Source organism: Grampus griseus (assembly GCF_964374135.1).
Source record: "Grampus griseus genome assembly, chromosome: 5".
Lineage (NCBI taxonomy): Eukaryota > Metazoa > Chordata > Mammalia > Artiodactyla > Delphinidae > Grampus > Grampus griseus.
This window is the reverse complement of record NC_138998.1, coordinates 83,501,337-83,522,995: the sequence shown is the minus strand read 5'-3', so window position 1 is coordinate 83,522,995 and position 21,659 is coordinate 83,501,337. Positions and strand designations below refer to the sequence as shown.

Here is a 21,659-nt window from a genome sequence, read left to right as displayed (position 1 = left end):
CTTAGAAATCACGATGGGTGATACTTAAAGGTCAATTAATCATCCAAGTCTACATTAAAACTACTAGCAAAATATTTACTGAATGAAGGACCACAGGACCAAATGAAACTCACATATACGCCAGTCCAGTCGCACTAACCCTACTAAACATCACCAAGAACTTATGGAAAAGATACAAGTTAACCAATCCTAAAATGTATGAGTAAAACCACTTTAGTTATTATACAGTTGCTTTCCTTGGAAGATTTCTCCTCATTTGTCACACAGTTTTTGTAAATAAGTTGCTGATAGGAAAATTAAATTAAAATGCAAAGTAATTTTGAAACTGAAATACTTTCTTTCCTTCTTTTTTTCTTTTTAAACTGTAGTTTAGTGTTTCTGTTTTGTTTAAAGATTTACCTTTCCCCTTAAGTGTGTTAAAATATGCCCAGCAATGAAATCACCTTTGGAGTTTTCATTAGGTTTAAAAATTCCGATATTTGAGTTGGAATCCCTTTAGGACACTGTCTATCATGGAAAGATCTCTGTTCTGATACCTTGATCAGGACCGAGGAGAGAAATCCAAACTAGGAAGAGAGAGTGGCATCTAAGATGACGCAGTGAATTGGTGGCCTTTTGAATGGTGGATGTTGGCATCTGGGAGATTTTTGTTAGTTTCTTTAAAACCTTACCAACAAGCAAGGGTTAATAAGTCATCTAAAGAATAATCATCTTATTTAGCCCTCTCAACCATGGTGGAAACAGAAGGTGATCTTTGAAAGGAAGAAAGTAACTTCGGCATCGAGGCATTCTGATCTGCAACAGGCTTCTGATAACGCCGCTCTCTGTAGTTGTGAAGGGTGAGGAGGGACAGTAGAGTTTTGTGAACTGCTCCTCCCGGCTGACCACAAAAGGAAAGAACACTTTTGTCAAGACCTCTAGACTACTAGTGTTTCATCAAAGAAAAAAAAGGTAAAGTCAATAGAAATTCTAGAATCATAAGATCTCAATGAACTTTCAGAGAAGCAAGAAATCTGTTTCTGAAAGATAAAGTCCCTCCCATGAAAAAGAACAGAATTCTAGATGAATCAGTTGAAAAAAATATTCAGTGGAGCAACATAAGCTTGCTAAAAGTCGAAAGACTACATATCAAAATACAAAGCAGCAGTTCAAATTACAGCAGGGATGGGCTGGCCAGAGGCCCTCATCAACCCAGGCAATACTTAAAATAATAAAAATTAAGAAAAATTTAAAAAAATATGAAGAAAATATCCTTCCTCTCTTTCAAATATAACTTTAATTGCCTTTTATTCTTTCTATCTGGAAGCAGTATCGCTAACCTTAACAGTCTTGACTTACCAAAAAATATATATATGTGTGTGAAATAAAATAAAAGAGAAGGGATTGGTGGCAGTGTATGCAAAACCAAAATGAAAAAAAAATTACTTTTAACAATCTCACTTTTTTTGTTTTTTTTTTTACACAAATACTGTTGTAAATATATTAAAAAAATCAGCATTCTATCTGGTAAACGTCACTTTTGCCCCTCTATAAAATTTTGAATTAAAAAAGCCTCAAGAACTTTTTATTATTCCCCCCCCTCCATTTCTCTTTCTTTTTCTCTTCCACAAGAATATATCCTGACACTTTTTTTTTGTTTGTTTTTGTTTTTTGCAAAGATTGTTGGAAATAATCCTTCTCTTGTACCTAGAAACGTAGGTGCAAACCTCTGATATCTTTGTTTTATCTGCATTCCTGCCTTTCATGAAAGTCCCTCTTGATTGTGCTGAGTCTGGGGCTCAGCGAAGACACTGAATAAATACGATAGCCACTGTTGCTTGATGCTTGTCCAAGTCTTCCTGGCTTCTGCTGAAAGGGGGGGGGCATGGAGGAGGTGGGCCAGGGTGTGTGGACCGAGCAGAATCTGGGGGAGAAGCCTGCCGTCTGCCTTTCCCACACCGCCAAACCCACGCCCCTTCCCACACCCACAGCCCTTGCATGAAATCAGACAACGTTGGGGGTGGAAAACAGCAGGGCCTTTCCTCTGGGTTTTCAACCAGAAAGTGATATTCCACAGTTTTAACTGGTTACTGTGAAGTCCAAGCGGCCAGAATTGTGAAAATGTCCACTGAAACACTGCAAGCGGTGTACTTAAAGACAGTAGGCCTTTTAGATTTTGTTATATATTTTTGTAGTGCTCTTCACAAGTGAAAAAAGAAAATTTTTTTTTTTTTACTTTTTTTTTTAAAGATTTTTTTGTAAAGAAGGGTTGTATTTAGAGGCCAGTAGCTAGAGATCCAACCAGTGGACCTCCTGAAGCACTACCAGGCCTTAAGGCCACCATCCGAGGGAGACTGGGAGAACTATTATTCCCCTGAGCCTCCGAAATGTAATGTACCAGCAGGCAAAAACAGTTCTTCATGTAGTACAAAATGAAACGAAACAAAAACAAAAACAGAAAGTAAAAACGAAACCAAAACATTTCTTAAATTCTAGTGCCATAGCTTTTTTTCGTTTGTTTCTTTTTTGTTGTTTTGTTTTGTTCATAAGAAAGAGAGAAAGATACTACTTATCCGTCAGACACATGCATCCTCATGTGGTCGTTGAACTGCTCGATTTGGTCAAACTTTGCTGGACAGACGGAGCAGACGTAGGTGGTCCCCTCCGTGCAGGCCACCACCCCTGGGGGGCCAGCTCGGGCCCCTGGGGGTGTGCCTGCGGGAGGGGTCCCATTGCTGGCACTGTGCAGGGCCACGTGTCGCTCCAGGAGGGTCTTGTGGGAGAACTTCTTTTTGCAGATGTAGCACTCATAGGACTTCTCGCCCCGGTGGAGGCGCATGTGCACGTTGAGGGAACTCTTCTGGGTGAAGCGCTTGTTGCAGATACTACACTGGTACGCCCTCACTCCCGTGTGTGTCACCATGTGCTTGATAAGGTAATCCTTTAAGGAGAAGGAGCGCCAACAGATGCTGCATTGGTGGGGCTTCTCACCTGTTCACGTGGGAAGAGACAGCAAGCGGGACAGACCGAGACACAGCGAGGGAGGGAGAATGAGAGACAGAAAAACAAGACAACAGAAAACAAAAACAAAAACATTAAAAAAAAAATCTGATTGGTTAACGGATCACCCCTGATTGGAAAGATCCAGTCCTTCCTGGCCTCTCATGTTCTGAGAAAACTTGCTTTAAGGTGCTGCCAGGACAGTCTAGAGTTTTCCATGTCCCCATGCCAGAAAATGTCTCTCTTGGAAAGCTACTCGACATTCTCCAGTAAAAGTCTTCCAAGGTCATTCTGTGGAGAGAAGGGAGTGCTACTTTATAGGGGTCATTTTCAGTGCCATCATTCGGGGATTTAACTGTGTGTTTGCCATTTGCATTATCAAACAAATATAAGAAATAAAAGAGAGAAAAGTTCTTTGGAGACATGGGGTCTCTAGAATCTTTGGGAACTAAAAGGTTGGTGGTCACACAGCTTGGCTCTTTGGGGACAGTCTCCATTTCTGGTATTTTGTCTAGTAATGCACGCATGCTTTGATTATAGGTCTGGAAAATATTGCCCATCATAGGAATAAGTCATTCTGAAGAGCTATACCTTTGATTTTTATCTATTTTAGACAGCAATCTTCCTAAAATGTAACTTGAGAGAGTTAATTGGCTATTCTGTCTGGACTGCCCTGAGCTGCAGATTGGCCTTGTCTGGTGTGGAGGTTGAGTAGGTGGTAGACAACACAGTGATCTTAGAGTCAAATGGTCCTGTTCAAATCCAGGCACCAACGGATGGCCTGCCACTCTGACAAATCTGCAAATGCCTCTGAGGTATACAGTGCTGCTTACCTCACTGTGCTGGTGTTGACATAAAATACATACGAAATCACTTTGCAGACCACCAAGAGTGGTGTGGGAATACTTGCCTGGTGTTCTTATTACAAGACTATCCACCAGCACCCCCTCCCCCCATTAAATGCTTCCATACGCCTTTTCTGAACTCTGGGGTCAATTTTTAAAATAGTTTTCTCTTTCTTTGCTCTCAGTGTGTTGGCTGAAACCCTTCTTTCTCCTCAGTTTACTGCTTTGGTTTGCTGTTGGCTTAGAGACCAAATGATCAAGCTTGCTAAAAACTGTAACGTAAATAAGAATATTGTCACCGAATGACCACATGAAATATTCTTCTGTAAGTAACGTCCATGGGCCTGTAACATCTCTTTGGATGAAGAAAGACTTGTTTTTGTTGGTGCTGTTTGTTCTAGGCTCTGCTCTTGGCGGGTGAGATGAACTACATTACGGTGTTTCCATCTTTCCCAGCTCACCGCTGGTTGCTCAATGCAGGCACCCACCTCAGAGAGGAAAGGCTGTCCATGTACTCTTCCATAACTCAGCCCAAAGCCCCAAGCCTCTGAAACTCTCTGTGGTAATATTTCAACCTCTGGACGAGGCATCAGGGTAGGAAATCTAGTTCTTGAATTTGAGTTAACATCCATTTAAAATATGTGCCTTGACTGTGTTTCCCTTTTTTCCACCATGAAACAGAAGAGGTTTGATGTGTCATGGGGATAAAGGCAATGAAAACAACCACCACGTGTTCTGTGCTTACTGTATGCCGGGCTCACGGCTCGTGACCTGCTTTATGAAACTTTATCTCAACAGAAAGCTTTTTCATTGTGTTTGTCAACATAAAAAGATATATTTTGAAGCACACAATCCTAAGAAATGGCTATTTGGTTCAGGAATGACTCCACAGATTTCTACACCAGTTTCCTTGATCTTTGAACTTTTTCCTTTAGTTATTCACAAACGTTTTGGCCTAGCTCCCTCTCCCCTCTGCTGTCTTCCAGTCTCCTTTCCCTTCATCCTCACTGATGAAAAAGCGTGAGCCATAGGATTGAAGAGTTAGAAGAGTTTCACTTTTACACTAAAATGGGGAAATTTAGGGAAGCCTCATTCCTAAATGAAGAGTTCAGTCTCTGCATGGTGTTTATGTAGGTATATTTTTTTGAAATGAGAGATTTCCTAAGAGAGACAGTCATGCATGTTATTTTTAGTTGGAACATTTCTGTCAGCTGTAAACATGCTTGGAACTCAAGCTGGTCTTTACCATCCTTGTGCTTTCAGTACACTTTCTAGAGGCTATGCTAGGCCGGCCGACTATCTTTTAAAATATGTCCACCTGTCACCTCTAATGGGAAGTCTGCCTTCTTAATTCCAGATGGTATTTTGGCTGCTAGGAAGTTGAAACTTTGTCTGTGTTAAAAATTCTCCTGCTGTTTGAAACTTTCACCTTCTTATAGTGTATTTTTCCTCTAGGCAAGGTCAGTGAGGATGGCTTTTTACTTTCACACCCTTCTCATCTGACTATAAGTTGATACTTCACAGCTGTCATCTTTCCCTCTATAGCATATATATGTCTTGATATGTTGTTTGTATGTACCTAGTATTGGTTCGGCCGTTAATTATCCGTGTGACCCTGGGTTTTCTAAGTGTTTTCATCTCTCTGGGTTTGTTTCCCCTTCTCTAAGTGAGGAGTTGGACCAAGCACTTGCCATGTCCCATTGCAGATTTAGTGGCCTTCTGCCCACCATGGGCCATGCCCCAGAGGACTCTGGTCCAGGTCTTGTCAACACATGACCTGAGGGCAACTTGCTTAAATCACTCAATGCATCAGCAGTCCCACATTTTAAATAGGACAAAGTATCCTGCCACAGAAAAACGGTGTGATAGTTAATGAGTAAAAGTGTTTGCAAAGCACTTGGGAGCTCCATAAAGGAAAGTGCTCTAAAATTATTCAGGTGCTGTGTTGGTGGAGCATAGGCATTCCAGGAACTGTCTTACTAAACAGGGTGCATTTTCAGATGAGTCAGGTATAAACAACTCATTTCTTCATGTATGGATGTGAAACTATATCACTCACTAGAAATGAGTGATTCTTTCCTTTTATTTTCCTGCATATTACTTACAGTGATCCCCAAAGGGCTTTCAACATTATACATGAAACGGATGTGGTCTGTCGATTATTGCTCTCAGTATGGAGGAGTGAAGTTAAGAGGAGTGGTAGTGGATGGCTTTCCAGGTCTGGGCCTATGGCCAGGAATGATAAGTCTGATTCGTTAGAAAGGGACACAAAGCGCTAAGCAGACAGTAGAATTAGATACAGGACGGGGAAGTTCATATAAGCCCCTGTACTTTGATCCATTTTGGGGCCATACAGATGCAGGAGTCAGATATGAACTCCATTTCCTTGGCTGAATGAACTGGGCATGTTACTTCACCTCTTTAAGCCTCAGTTTCCTTATCTGTAACTTGAGAATAATACAGTTAAGGACCTGTCTTGTGAAGGTATTTTGAAAATTAAAGCGATAAAGCACTTTGCACAGAGTATGTGATCATTTCAAGAAAAATTCCACTGGTCCCTTCAGCACAAAGGAAGTGGTGATAAATGAAATCAACTGAAAAATGGCTTCCATGGCATGGGGAAGCCAACACAAGATTGTGAAAAAATTGTTTCAGGTAATCAATAAAGCAAGTGATTATACTGCAGCTATGCAATTCAGAGTTAAGGGTCTAGTCTCAGCTACAAATGCTAACGGAAAGAAGTGGTACCATGAATAAAATGTCAGCGAATAGCATAGACAGAGGATTTCTTAGCAGGCAGCAACTGAACTCTGGAGGCTGAAAAACCAGACAACAAGTGGAGGAACAGAAGAGGCGGCAGTGTCCTTTACAATCCCATGGGTTGGGGAATAGTGAATGCATATATTTGTCTCCATCTTTGGATGCCTGCTCTCTAAAGCATCACTTTTCAGCTCCTTCTTGTGGACCAGCACTGACACTCTACCATGACTGACAGTGAGAAAAAAAAAAAGAGGAAGAAAGATACTGTTAGGTTAGTAGATGCAGAGGGTCTGCCCAAAGTTTGGGGCTGAGCCACCCCAATTCTGAATAGTTACCTCTGTACTGGGGGCTCAGCAAGAACCCATTTATTCTGCTGAATCTTTTTTTATTCTAACCAGGCTTCTCCTAGGCTGCAAAGAGGACAGTGGATGCTGTTTCCAGGACACTTGTTTGAAACACGGTTCCCACCTGTCTCTCGCATTCTCTCGGCCTCTCCATCATCTGCTCTAGCATACACCTTCCTTCAGATGAGTATAGTGGTGGTGGGGGGGGGGTCAGAAAACCAAGCCTGGGTGCTTGGTGAGAGGGCAGACAGCAGGGAAGGAAGGGGCGAGCAGGGGTAGGGGAAGGTGGCTACTGGCAAGGAAAGCAGAAGGGGTCCTGGAAATTGTAAGTCCTCTGAAAGGGGAAAATCAAGACTGGAACAGAAAATGGGAAAGGTTCCATGACAAGAATGGAAGGTGCTCAGCTCGGGTCATGCAGAGCCTTCACTGGCTGGAGAGTCTGCTCTCCACCCAGAGAAGTCGAGTTGGAGCTGGGCCTTCACGACCACCTGCCAGCCTTTCTCTCCAGTTCCAGGGATGCAGTCCTGGTACCATCTTGGACTGTGAGGCTGTCTAGGGCGGACTGCCTACTGGGGGCACACTGCATTCACAGAACCTCTGTGGCTTTAGCAACAACTAAAAAGTTTTGGTGTCAAGCAGAATTTTAAAGCTCTCAGGGACCTTCACCCACATTACTTGACTTTTCTTACAACTTTATGAGGGGGTAGATGTTAACAGCCCCAGAAGATGTTCTCTCCATTAGAGTGGTAGAATAACATCCTGCAGGTCCCTCTACAAGTCAGTAATAGCTGAGAGTATGACACCAGCTGAGCCAGATATCCCCTCCTTCTCCAGTTAACAATTTCCTGCTCTCTAGATTATGCTGCAAAATGTATGATGCTGCTATAAAACATAACATGTAAGTTCCTAAATGGCTTGGGTAATTTTAAGGTATTACAGGTAAGTGCTTTCACATAAATTATGTTATTTGATTCTCAGAGCAACCATGTAAACTAAGTACTATTAAAATCTGTACCAAGGTGACAAAAAACTGAGGCTCGGATTGACTACAGAATTTACCTAAAATCACTAGGTCAGAAAGTGGTAAAATCAAGGCTTTCTCACTTCAAACCTTATACTTGTTCATTACTTCACTGGCTTGATGCAATTAACAGCCCAAGCTCTATATGAGGATGATCACATCACGATCTTGATCTCACTATTATTACTATATGGATGACATTGTTATGTGACTATCATCACTATATCTATTTATATAAAATTCATGGCCCAAATAGCTGAGCTTCTTAAAGTAACAAAGAAAATAATTAATCGTCCAGAGGACACTAATGGGCATTAGTGACTCTCGGGTGGGCTGTTGATACTATGATTCAGAAAAGGCCCAAATGTCTACCATTTGTTGGTGAAGAAAACACAAGTGAGAACACAGATATAATACAGTCTTTGTGTATAGAAAAAGAATAAAAGAAAAAGAAATTTAAGTCTTGCTGAGAAAATAATGCATTTATATCTAAGTCCCCTGAATTAAATTCTCCTGGAAAGCATGCTTACATATTTTCTCCTGGAAATTGAGTGAACATTCATTCACTCACTCAACAAATATTTGTTAAGCAACTACATATGCCTGTATTCATCTATGGATTTTAAAGCAAAAGTCCTAAGATTGGGTCTTAAAAGAAAGTTCTGTCTGAAGAGCACTGCCAGATAAAATACATGGCACCAGGGCTTCCCTGGTGGCGCAGTGGCTGAGAGTCCGCCTGCCGATGCAGGGGACACGGGTTCGTGCCCCGGTCCGGGAAGATCCCACGTGCCGCAGAGCGGCTGGGCCCGTGAGCCATGGCCGCTGAGCCTGCGCGTCCAGAGCCTGTGCTCCGCAACGGGAGAGGCCACAACAGTGAGAGGCCCGCGTACAGCAAAAAATAAAAATACATGGCACCAGATTAAATCTAAATTTCAGATAACCAATAAATACTTTTTTAGTATAACTACACCACATATATTGAATGGGACATACTTAGACTAAAAATTATTTGTTGTTTATCCAAAAATTCAAATTTAACTGGGCATCCTGTATTTTTGTTTGCTAAATCTGGCAACCCTGTACCTGGTGATAAATAAATACCTGAACGCCATCTTAGTCAGTTTTGTTATTATGTGTGCAACTTTGTTATATAGGGCAAAGTACAAACAGACAGAACGTGGTATCTGAAATGTGCTCAGATCCTTGGAGAAAGTACTTAATATATAAATGTGCAAAGTATTTTTGCATTATTTCTATGGAACTACATCATACAATAAATAAACAACTCTGGAAATAGGCCACTTTTCCATTTGGAAGTGATTAGATATCATTAGAGAAGGATTCAACTCATTCACTGATTAAATATTTCTTGAATGTTTACTATGTGTAAGGTATTATGCTGGGTATATTGAAGTATAAGATATATATTTCTTTATATATCATATATATGTAATTATATATAAAATTGTTTCTGTTTTCACAAAGTTTACATTCTAATGGGCAGGCATAGAGGCACCTACATAATGATAAGTCATTGTTATAAGTCAATTTTAAGTGCCAGAAGGGGACATTTGCCATGGAACCTTCCATATGCAAGATATTTGCTTCCATAACATAATTTATCACTATAAAATCAAGCTGTTGTCCATAACTATGTTTTACTTTTTCCAAACACATAGGTTCTTGTGAGTGGAATTTTGGGGAACAATGTTATGTATCAAAAGCAACCTGAAGCCATCCTCCTTCTAATCACCCAGGCCATCTAGGGAAGCGATTCCCAACTTAGTGTGAATCAGGGCTTGTTAAAACATAGATTGCTGGGTTCCCTCACCAGAGTTTCTGATTCAGGTCTGGGATAGGTTCGAGAATTTGCATGTTGCTGCTATGGGGATCACACTTTGAGAAGTACTGCTCCCACGTTATCTTTGAATTTTCCCTATTGCTTGGCTTCCACATCCACGTTCATACCCAGGCTTATCCTCCTATGTCCTCTGTCTTTTCCTTCCCTCCCATTCCTTTGACTTTTGCTTTTTCTCTTAGGAGAGGGCATAGAGGAGTCCTGCTTTGTTCCATGACAGGATGGTTTGTGTTATCTTTGCTTTTTTCCTATTCTCTTGTTTTCAAATGTGTACTTAACTCTTGTTTTTCTTCCTCACAACTTTTATGAAGCTGCAGTAAAGCGAACTTGAGAAACTCCTAGAAGAGATGAAGTCCTACCATGGTTTGTTTGGCAGTAGATAGAGTGGTTTGGTGAGAGATTTTCTTGAAAAAATCCTTAAGGGATGAAAAAAAAAGTTCATGTTATGGAGGAAGTTCAAGGGAAACCCAAGGGGTATCACATTGCTTCAGCATTTGAATTCCAGTGAAGAAGGAAACATGTCAAGAGTTTATTACTCAGAGATTGGAGATAGAGCAAAAAAAACTCAGTGCCTCTGGAAGTGGAGGGGCTAAAGTAACGATGACGATTTTTTTTTTTTAAAAAAAAACATTAAGTAGTACTTTACCTTTTATGAAAAGCTCTCACATGCATAATACCGTTACAGCTACTCAAAAGGTGGGAAATTATTATTTCCACTTTAAACTCAAAGAAACTGAAGGTAATGAAATTAAATGACTTGCATAAGGTCACAGTTAGAGGAACCAAAACCGAACCCAGATAATCTAATTCCAGCACAGTCGTCTTTCACTATGTCCCTGCTCTAAGTTTCAGCGTTATAATCATTATGGAATATTCTCTACAACCAGAGCTTCCTTGGTTCTCTAAGGTAGAGCTTAGCTCCGAGGTGAATACGATGGACGACTTATTTGTTACAATCGCGTCCTTTCAATGAATATGTGGACCATTAACATAGAGTTAGAATTCAGGTCTCAGGATCGATTCTCTGCAGTTGTCGAAAGCAAGTATCATTTACATTAAAACTTGCAGTTGCTAACCTGCAAAGCCAGTTATCATGCATAGTGGCTGTGATGGAGAACCTGTTTCTTTCCTTTTAGCTCTGTCAAGCTACTCTTTCTTGGTAAGATTCTTTTATGTTAGACCATAGGTAAGAATACAGAATCCACCTCTACTCTTCCAAGTATTCTAGAAAGTATCTACTTTCTAGAATCTTATTTTAGACTAACATTTGGACTTTCTGCTGTGGATAATTATCATTTCCACTGGGCTCCTGTAAAGTTGGGAGGCCCCACTTTTTTGATGTTTTCCCAAGAAACTGGAGAAAACTTTGTTTTGAAATGTCGGCCAAAGTGAATCCAGGTCCTGAATTACTTCCATATGTTCAGGCTGTCTTGCCTTTTGAAAACCTAGACTAACTGTTCCTAAACTTTGTTAGGTTATAGACTACTTCACTCAGACAAAAGTCTTGATAGAGAAATGACCGTTCCAAACTGCCACTGCCAAATGATTCGGGGGTGAAAGGGAAGACTGTTGATTCTTTTAAATGAGGCGCTTGAGTCATATATGTACATTTATCGCTCCTGGATGTGGCCAGGTTATACACACCAACAGAAAGACCTTCAAAATTTACTGAGGAACTTCATAATTTACTAGAGATCTGAAGGCTACCCTCTGAGCATAACTCAGATTTATAAAATGACTTTACTTTTAGCTTTTGTATCTGTGATGTCTAAATTTGCAAACCCATTGCTGGTTTTCTTATGAGCAAATCTAGTTATTTGGGTTAACCACAGAATCCTTTGGTGAATCCACTGAATAAATGTGTTTATACACCCAAAAGACACTTTTCGGTAGTACGCTAAAAATTTTATGTTCCAGATTTAAAGCCTTATTTCAATACGTGATCTAACAGAGTGTGTAAACTTTATATCTGCTAGGTCTACTGGAAGAGATGCAAAGAAGGTGAGTACAAATGTTCATGGATCCAAGACCAGCAAAGTCAACTTTGGCTAAGAATACACTTCCACAAATGATCTCTTTTTTTCCCCCTTAATCCTTAATTTGATGGATTTATAAGAAAGCTGCTCAGAGAAGGAAAGGACATAAACTATGGGAGAGCACTCTGTAAACCATAAATTGCCACATAAATAAAAATGTTACTATTTGATTAATTTACTAAATAATGATCATACCACACCACATGGAAAATGTCCTCGATTGATCTCAGGTTATTAGATATTCACATTTACCCTAAGTAAACATAGTGACTTACTACTACTACCTGATTTTCTTCCTGAATTCAGTAGTGAGTCACTATGTTTTCTGGAGGTATGAAAACTCATCTTTAAGGATTCACATAAAGGCACATACATGGATTTACGTACTGTCCTGACTTAAGTTGAACTGCAAAGAAGGAAAATTGCATCTTAAGTAATGTTCTATTTCAGTTGCTCACTTCCGTGTTGATGTGTCTGTTGCTGTCCTTCCCTTCCATTCCCCAATTTAAATTGATCTGCTTTATGTCCTATCCCCTAGCTATTCCTGCTACCTGACCTGAGGAACAATGTTGCTTTGAGTAACCAACTTGTTTTCATGTATTGTAATTCATGTATGTAACTTCCCCCTGACAATTTATTTGTCATTTAACAGGGACATTCTGGAACTAGAGGTTTACCTGGAGAGATGAGTGACTCTCATCATAGGAATTCCAAATATGGTGATCAACATTGGGGTAGGTATTTTCAGGTACAAGAGAATCCATGTGAAATCATATCACACATGTAGTCCCTTATATGGAGGAGCATTGTGGAGCTCTCGCTTCTATGCCTGTCCCATTATGGAACTAGGATAGGGCTCTGGCTGGGAGGTCAGGAGATCTTAGCTCTAGAATCATGAACTCCAGGGATGAAAGACCATCTTGCCCAACTACTCGCCTGATGGATGATTGAATCACCTGTATAACATCGCTATGAAATGATCTTCCATTCTCTCCTTGAACACCTCTAATTACAGAAACTCACTCCCTTTGGAAGTTGTCTGCCTGTCTTAGAGCAACTCTGCCTGTTAACAAACTTCCTATTTTATTTAACTGAATCTCTCTATAGCTTCCATTCATTGGTCCATTTCTACATTTTGGACCCAAACAGAACAAGCTTAAGGGATCTTCCCTCCAAACCACTTAAATAATACTAACAGTGTGAACAATAGCTACCATTTATACAGTGCTTATTATGTGCTGGAAATTGCTTTAAGAACTTCATATACATTGGTTCATTTAATCCTCAAAACAGCACTACAAGGAAGAAATATCACTACTACCCCCATTATATAGACAAGGAAACTAACGTATAGAAAGGTTAAGCAATTTTGCCAAGAGGACAAAGCGCAGTAGGCGCTTTCAATTCAAACCTAGGCACTGTTGAACACCTCTGGCACCTCAGCAATGACCCACATGCCATGGCTTCACGTCCCTTTCCATCTTACTCATACTCCTCTGAGTGTGCCCCAGTGAGTCTACTGTCCTTTCAAAAGGGAGTACACAGAACTGACTGTGGTATCTAGATGTGGAAAATAGAGAACAAGCACTAGAAAACAGAGCAAGTCTATCAGTCCTCCTCATTTCAGGGACCATAAATGCAGCCTCCACTTGCATCGGCCTTGTTGTGGCCTCCTCAAGCTGATGGTTCATATAAAACTTACTACAGACTAAAACCCTCATCCCTGCTCTGCCTACATGACTTTGTCTGTAACACAAGGTGACTGGAGTATATGATCTCCAAGGACTTTTCCAGTTCTAACCATCCAGGATCAAAAACATATTTCAAAGTTCAGTGAAGTTAAGGAATGTTGTGCCTGCAAATTCTGTATTAGGTTTTCTCATTTAGCCCTTTTCCACAAAGGGTTTCTGTGACTTTGTCTTTCTGTGACAGGGCACTTGGTTCCTGTGATGGGGGCATAGTTGGGGCTTCTAGAAGATGGTTTACAATGGGGTCTTCCTTAAAATCTGAAAGATGACTCCGTACCTTCCCTTGCACCTGCTGCCCTGCCCCCCCTTCCCCAGCCCCCTCAGCCCCTCCCCCTGCTGCCAGCTCTCCGGGGCGGGGGGGGGGGGTTGCTGCGCTCACCTGTGTGTACGAACATGTGCTTGACGTAGTTCTGTTTGGCGGTGAAAGTCTTGTTGCAGAGAGTGCACTCATAAGGCTTTTTTTCGCCCTGCCCACTGGCTGTGCTGTGGCCGGCGGATGGGGCCAGGGGCTGTGGCGCTGGCAGCTGTGCAGTAAAGGTTGACAGGCCGGGCTGGGACACTGTCACAAACTGGGTCTGCTGGCCTGCCAAGGGCTGTGGCAGGCTGAAGAGGAAAGGCTTGGGGCCGCTGCCCGCGGGCTGGGTGGTGAAGAGGGCCGGCAGGTAGGTGTTGCCGGCTGTGCCAATGACCTGTGTGTTGCTGGTTAAGGTCAGAGGCATCCTCAAGTTGCTGGTGAGGGTTTCCGTCTGGCGTAAGTAGAGCTGGGTGCTTGGCAGTGGCTGCCCGATGGACGTGTTGACCGCAGGCTGCTGCAGGGCGCTCTTGTCGGAGCTGTTGCTTACGGTGATCACCGTGCTGTCCAGCTCCACCTCGTTGCTTCTTTCCGGGGACGAGGCACCGGTCTCTAGCTGATGCGGCTGCGGGGCGCCCTCAGCCGGGGCTTCCGCAGCCTGCTCAGGTTGGGCGGATTCGGCCTGGCCGTCCCGCGCCGCCCCAGGCCCGAACTGCTGCTCCACGGAGTCGGGTTCGGTGCCTATGGAGGAGCTGACGCCCGAGTCGAAGCTTTCGCCCTTGGGTTCACTCTCGGTGCCCTCGGCCTGGTCGGTGTCTTCCGTACACTCCTCGGACTCGTTGCGCTCCAGGATCTGCACTCTTTGCTGCCCGTAGTAGTCGTAGTCGTCCTCCATCTCCTGCTTGATGTGGATGTTGCCCACCAGGGTCTGGATGCGCACCGGCCGGGGCTGTTTGCGGCAGTGCGTGGTCTCGGGGGTGGTGGACAGGTATCGCTCCATCTGCTGTGAGCGCTCGTGGATGCGCGTGATCCAGCTGGGGTCTTCCATATGGTGGTCGCGGGGCAGGCCGAGCGCCGTCTCGTGGTGGCTGACCACCGCACCGCTGTAGAAGGAGCGCTCGCCGCTGCCGTTCTGCATGGAGCATGCATAGAGCGCCGAGTAGATCCTGTCCACGCTGTGCTGCGGGTGGCTCTGCAGGTAGCCTGATTCGGTGTCGCTGCTCTGGCCCGAGGTGCCCGACTCGGGAGTGCCCCGTGGCGTGTCCTGGCCCGAGTCCTGGATCCCCGGGAACACATCGCCCACGTTCTGCGACACGATGCGCGTGCACTCATCGATGACCGTTTTGATCTGCAGGATGCTGGCGGCCGTCAGGATCTGCAGGGCTTCCGACTGCGAGACGCGCAGCACGCCACTGTACATGAAGTCAATGAGCTTTTGCACCGACTGCACGGACACCACGGACGGGATCTCAATGTCGCTGTAGCCCAGCAGCAGCTTGTCCTGGAAGAAGGGGCTGCCGGCTGCCAGCACGCAGCGGTGTGCGCGCAGCATGCTCCCGTGGATGCGCACCGTCACGTCACAGAAGTGGCCACGGTTGCGCTGCTCGTTGAGGGTCTCGAGCACGGAATTGCTGAAGTTGTGAAGGTTGATGCTGTGAATGCGCTCGGTCATCCCCTTGCAACTGATGTCACCTGCACGGCAAGAGAGACACAAGACAGGGCGTGGGTCAGAGCTAGCTGACTGCATCCCTAAAATCTAGGCCTCAGGTGGGCAATACTCATGGGCCCTAGAATCACTCCCCCCTGCCGCCTTGCAGACACAAGCGGGCTCTGTGGCTTTGCACAAGGGTCAACTTGTGGGTGTGATGTCCTATGGGAACAAGGCCTTGAATTTTGTTCCAGCAGTGCTCCAGCTATTTTGGTGTATTGAATCCATTTTAACCCCGTGGACCTTCAGCCAGGGTTGTCAGTTGAAGCAGAGCAGCCTAAAACACAGATGAGTCATTGCCTGCTATACTACAACTTCAGCAAAGAGGGACTGAAAGGCAAATGCAAGACTCGTTCTCATGAAACTCTGCCTCCACTTTAGGCTTAAGCAGGCCCTTTAAGAAAGCTTACATTTTCCTTAACTTATCAAAATTTCTTACTTTATTCATAGACAGCAAAAATACTTATAGTTAAATTCCTTTGCTATTAATTTATACGGCACATTCCCCAAATCCATACGAGGTATGCAAAAATTCTTGGAAAATTCAACCCACTCTAAGATATCCACCCAACAGCTGCCACCATGTTTTCCAGTTGAGGGACAGGCTCTAGAATGCAATCTGCTGGCTAAAGGGGCACTTGCCCACTGCTTTCTGTATCTATGCATTTTTCTCATCATCTCTCACAACCTGTTTGAGTACTTTCTAGGGTGGCTGTCTGTGATGTGGTGGTTGTCTGAATTTTCTGAGGCTTACTGAAGAAGAAATGTTAAACAGGTCAAAGATGGCAGTGTTGACCTGGGAGACTGGAGTACACTAGGTGACCACATTTGCCATTCAAACTGGGCACTTTTGAGAGTGAAAGGGAGCACTGTTGATAATTAGGTCAGGACAGCAGGAGTAAGCCCTGAGTGGGATGTACGATCACCCGGAAATTGGGTGCTCTCTGTGCTTGATAGAGGGAGGTATCAAACAGCTCCCAGTAGGAAGGCAGCAGTCAGCTACGTGGAGGATGTGGATAGCCTGACCTATTGCCACCCATATATCCCAGGCTGTGCAGGCAAGGGATAATATTGGTAACATCTAGACCCCAGATTGAGAAGGATAACAGGTGTCTATAACACTGAGTTTTAGGGCTTTCCTATTTTTCTACTTTACCTCTCTAAAGAATCCCTCTCTCCAAACCATTCTTCAGATTCCCCATTCTTGCCTTCACAACTGAACGATCAGCTTGAGGGAGGCCAAGTAAGTAGGCTTTCAAAACCAGGTGACCCAAGTATGGATTGTTGGCTGTGACCCAGATCCTTATATCTTGTTAGAAGTAACCCAGAGGTAATGGCCTACACACAGAGGAATGTCCACCTCCTCACTTTCTTTCTCCTCTGTCCTAGGAGAGAGGGCCAGCTCAGGGAAGTCTGAGCTCAACTAGGTTTTCTACCTTGCTACGCCCTACCTCCTCATGCTGTCTGAGTTCAGTGGATATGACCTCATTCTTATATACTAGTTCATTTCCTTTGCTCTCAACTTTACATTTAGTCAGCCTCACATATATCCACTTAACTTAGTAAATGCCTATGGGCTCTACGTTCTCTTTCAGTGATATGATTTGTGCAAAGTTTTACATAAAAGAATTCCTTCTCATTCCGACTTCCATTAGGTCTGTTAGGTGCCTAAAATATTTCACTAGGCTACTGTTTCTATTTTTTTTATTTTATATAAAACAAATTGTCTTTGTCAGGGTAAGGAATCATGATGAATCCTCTATAGCTGTGTTAATACAAAACATGGCACCAGAGGAAGGAAAATTCAGGAAATCAGTCAACAGACTAAATTCCAACATCTTGCTGAGTCCCTGATGTATGTGTACTGCGATAATAACAAGAGCAAACACTTTTCAAGAGCTTACTATGTGTCAAGTTCTAACTACTTTATGTATATTATTTCATTGAATCCTCACAACAACCCTATGATGTCGGTAGTATTATTATCCCCATACCTCAGATGAGGAAACTGAGGCCACAGAAATTAGGAAATCCACTCAAGGCCATGTAGGCAATTGGTGGTTGAGCTGGCATTTGAACCCAGGCAGTCTGGTTCTAGAGTTCACACTCTTATCTGCTTCACTGTATTGCATTCTTTGCCCCTGAATGAAGTCTGGCCCTTAGGTGTCCACTGTCTGCTGTAAAGCTGTGTGAAAAGGTTTTTCCAGTATGCTCTCCAGCTACTTCTATACCTATCCACAAATTAGTATGATGTTCATGTTTCTAGGCCTTGGGACTTCAACATAGCCTCAGTCATCTAGTAAAGAACACTTTTTTGAAGTTTATAAATGGAACAGTGCAAGAGATAAAAGTGAGGCCTGGCACTAAAATGTAGAGTTTTCTATATACAGTTTTACTATCGCCAAGATCTCCATCATTTAAGTAAAATGGTAAGTACTAAAACTGGTTGAGTCTCTGATAAAATCACCATCTCTGAGTAGGATGGGCTTATTAAAAAATTTTTTCCACACAGGTGAAAACACTCTTGAAACACACAATTGCTCATAGCACCACTTGCAGTTATAGCACTAGAGTTATCATATATCACAAAGAGTTGTCTTCTTTCTGATAATTCTGGGAAGAAGCTCAATCACAATTATCATAATAATTAATAACCATGTAGCGTTTTACAGCGTACAAACTCTTTCACATGTATCATCTCATTTACTCCTTATAACAATCCTATATGTTTTCAGGACAGGTCCTATTATTACTGTTTCATGTGAGAGGAAGTCAAGGCTTTCAAAGTATCTAAATGACTTGCCCAATGTTTTACACAGCTAGTAAGTGGCAGGGGTGGGATTAGAACCCATGCCCCTTGATACTCTTTTTATCACATGATACTGGATTGCTGATGAATGAAACTTGGATTGCCCAAAGACTGAGGGCCATCCTAATTCTCAGGACGTAGAAGAAAAGATAAAGACACTGAAAATGATGATGGAGGTTGCTTTAGAGTTGGAAATGGTCAACAACAAGAGCTATCATTACATTACACATATTCATACATACACACACACACACACACACACACACACACACAGAGTCTCAAGAAGAAAATTCAAACTGCTTGTTGGATTGAACTGGTCAATTCTATCTAAATAATCAGGTAACCCTATGGAGATAATCACAACAAAAAGTGCTAAATATTCTGAGTTCCGGTTATTGGAGTAACGTTACCAACTTCATTAGAAACCACAGAGACAAACTCAAACCTGCACACATATACAACTTGACCTGACTAGCCTAGCTGGATTTTTGTAGACACAATTTTTAAATGTTTCTCCGAGAGCACTGGTCCTGTACTGCAGTGAGCAGCCGTGAAAGGCTGAATCGTTTTGCTGGTATGTGTACAGATGTGATGCGGGACCCTGCCGGTCCATTCAAGCATGCCTCGTCCCTCCAGCACACAATGCTGAAGCAAGTCCTTTCCCAGGCTTTCTTTCATTTTTAACACTAACACAGTGGGAAAAAGTTCCTGCCACGGCAAGGCAATGTCCAGGCTTTTGTGAAACAGGTCCTTTTCATCCAGTGGGCATTAATGTATAGATTCCAACGGAATAAATCTGAAATACTCTACTGTAGAAGATTTGTTCCCCATTGAAAACAAACCTTGATTAGATGGTTATTCAGAGACTGTATAGGAAGGAATGGTGTGAAAATGTTAACTCCATTCTTTCTTAGATTGGCACTGAATAGGCAATTGGGCTATTCAAAAAAAAACAAAAACAAAAAAAAACCCTCATCTACAAAACCATACAACTTTACAAAGATTTTGTGTGTCTGGGGATGCCACGTTACCCTCCCCTCCCAAAAGAACCCCACAGTGGTGTGAACAAAGAACTGATGGGGCAAAATGAAAAAAGTGATAAAAATAGTTCTCTGTGTGTTTTAAAATAGTAACCTACCTTCTCTCCACTAGAGTAAAAATGTGGAGTCAGCCTGTGATGGCATTCACCAGAACACACAAGGAATTCTACTCTTGAAAGTGATCATGTATTCTAAGTGATCGTGTTCTGTGAGTGAGCACAGTATGGAGGAGGCTGAGGCAGGAGTGAGTACTGGAGGGGTATTCTGCTTGTGGTGAAATAGCTGATGCAGGGCCTGGCTCTCTGTGCTGTAGGAACCCAGGCCCTGCCTGTCCCTGAAACGGCGGGTGTCCAGGGATAGGACTTAGCATGAGAATAAAAAAGCTGCCTGTGCACAAGGGAAAAGGAACAAGAAAGGAAACAGCAGGCAATACAATCTCTTTTAATTAGGTGTGAAATCCAGTCCTTTCTCAGCCCGGATATATAAAATGAGACTAGTGCAAGGGTGAGGTGTTGTAGAGGGAGATGGGAATTGGAAGTCTCTGTGGCTTGGAAAGAAACACCAGCTCTCAAATTAAAACCGAGATGAATTTTGGTCAAGTCAACAGGCCGAAGTCAAATGTCAGGGCTGAATAGCCCTTGAGCTTTCAATCTGGGCCACCAGGCTCACGTGCGCTAAGTGGGTCAGCACATGAAATAGGGCCAGGTGGCCAGGCCTCCACAAGCCAGCCTCTTATCACACCCTCTCCCAGATTGTGCTTTGATAGCACGCTGAAGTTGCTCTTTCCTATATCAGGTGATTAGTGATGATGGTAAACTCTCACATTTTGGTGCTACCTACCAAGCTGGTCCCACTGGGAGAGAGCCAGTTCTTGCTGGAGAAAGCTGGAATGCATGTGGCAACTCAGGCCTCTTCCTCCCCAAATCGACATCTGTTGCCCTGCCAGGGGCAAGACCTCAGTCATGTGTATACTTCACTATGTGTCGAGGGGATACCTGCTGAGCCTCTGCACCACAGGAGGTTAGGGGTTGCTTGCTCACAGGTTCTATCATCTACAGCAGATGGTCCTGCATGTCCCTACCCCCTCATTCTATCTCACTGGCATCTCCACCGTCTTTGGAGGGTGGCTCTGGGGAAATCCTTTATGCAAGTGAAAGGTGGTAGGCAGACCAAGACCTCTTTCTCCTACTGTGGCTCCATACACCTAGCATATCCCAGCTCTCATTGCCCCTGCAGGTGAACTACGGGAAGGTCATCAGCTTACAACAAGGAGAGGTGCGCTGCTTTACTTCTCCATTCCTGGTGATAAGGGGGATGCTTTGGGCCATCTCCCAATGAGAGTTCTCCCTTACCTTCCAGGTTGTCTTAAGCCTGCACTACAGGAACCATTAGCGATTTCACCATTTTCTTTTTTTTTTTATCATCAGTAACAGAATTCTTCTCCTAAAACATAAATCAATTCTTCAACTTTCAGAAATTTAACTTTCAAACATATTTTCAGGAATACACGACCAATGAAAGTTGGGAGCACCCTGTGTGTACTTTTATAGTCACTGCTTATTATTTCAGGTAGACAGAGATATTAAAATTACTAATGCTTTTCTATTAAGGATTTCAATATTATGGTTGGGTATGTCTTTTATATTACTTGAATTTTCATTCATATATATAATTCATACATTTAATGAAATTTCATCCATTCTGGAGCACATTTTAAGTATTTAAAGGTCCTTAAGAAGCATATGTAGTGGTATCTATCTATCTATATCTATATATACATCTATATATCTCTATCTATCTCTATCTATCTATCTATCTATCTATCTATCTATCTATCTATCTATCTATCTATATACAATACAGTACTACTCAGACATAAAAAAGAAGAAAATTTCGCCATTTGCAGTAACGTGGATGGACTTGGAGGGCATTATGTTAAGTGAAATAAGTCAGACAGAGAAAGATAAATATAGTATGATATCACTTATATGTGGAATCTAAAAAATACAACAAGCTAGTGAATGTAACAGAAAAGAAGCAGATTCACAGATATAGAGAACAAACTAGTGGTTACCAGTGGGGGGGAGGGGCAATGTAGGGTGTGGGGGAGTGGAAGGTACAAACTATTGGGTGTAAGATAGGCTCAAGGATGTATTGTACAACACAGGGAATATAGCCAGTATTTTGTAATAACTGTAAATGGAAATCAACTTTTAAAT

At 42.7% G+C, this 21,659-nt stretch overlaps 1 protein-coding gene across 1 annotated transcript in view; it reads right to left on the bottom strand.

Moving 5' to 3' along the window:
• Window positions 1–1,374: 1,374 nt before the first annotated feature.
• ZBTB20 (zinc finger and BTB domain containing 20) overlaps window positions 1,375–21,659 on the bottom strand; it is a 797,618-nt gene continuing 777,333 nt past the window's right edge. The window contains exons 9-10 of the mRNA XM_082654615.1: window positions 13,971–15,575; window positions 1,375–2,970 (exon numbers count right to left, since the gene is read on the bottom strand). Of these exons, the coding sequence (XP_082510741.1) occupies window positions 2,549–2,970; window positions 13,971–15,575 (2,027 nt within the window). The 3' untranslated portion in view covers window positions 1,375–2,548. The remainder of the gene's footprint in view (window positions 2,971–13,970; window positions 15,576–21,659) is intronic.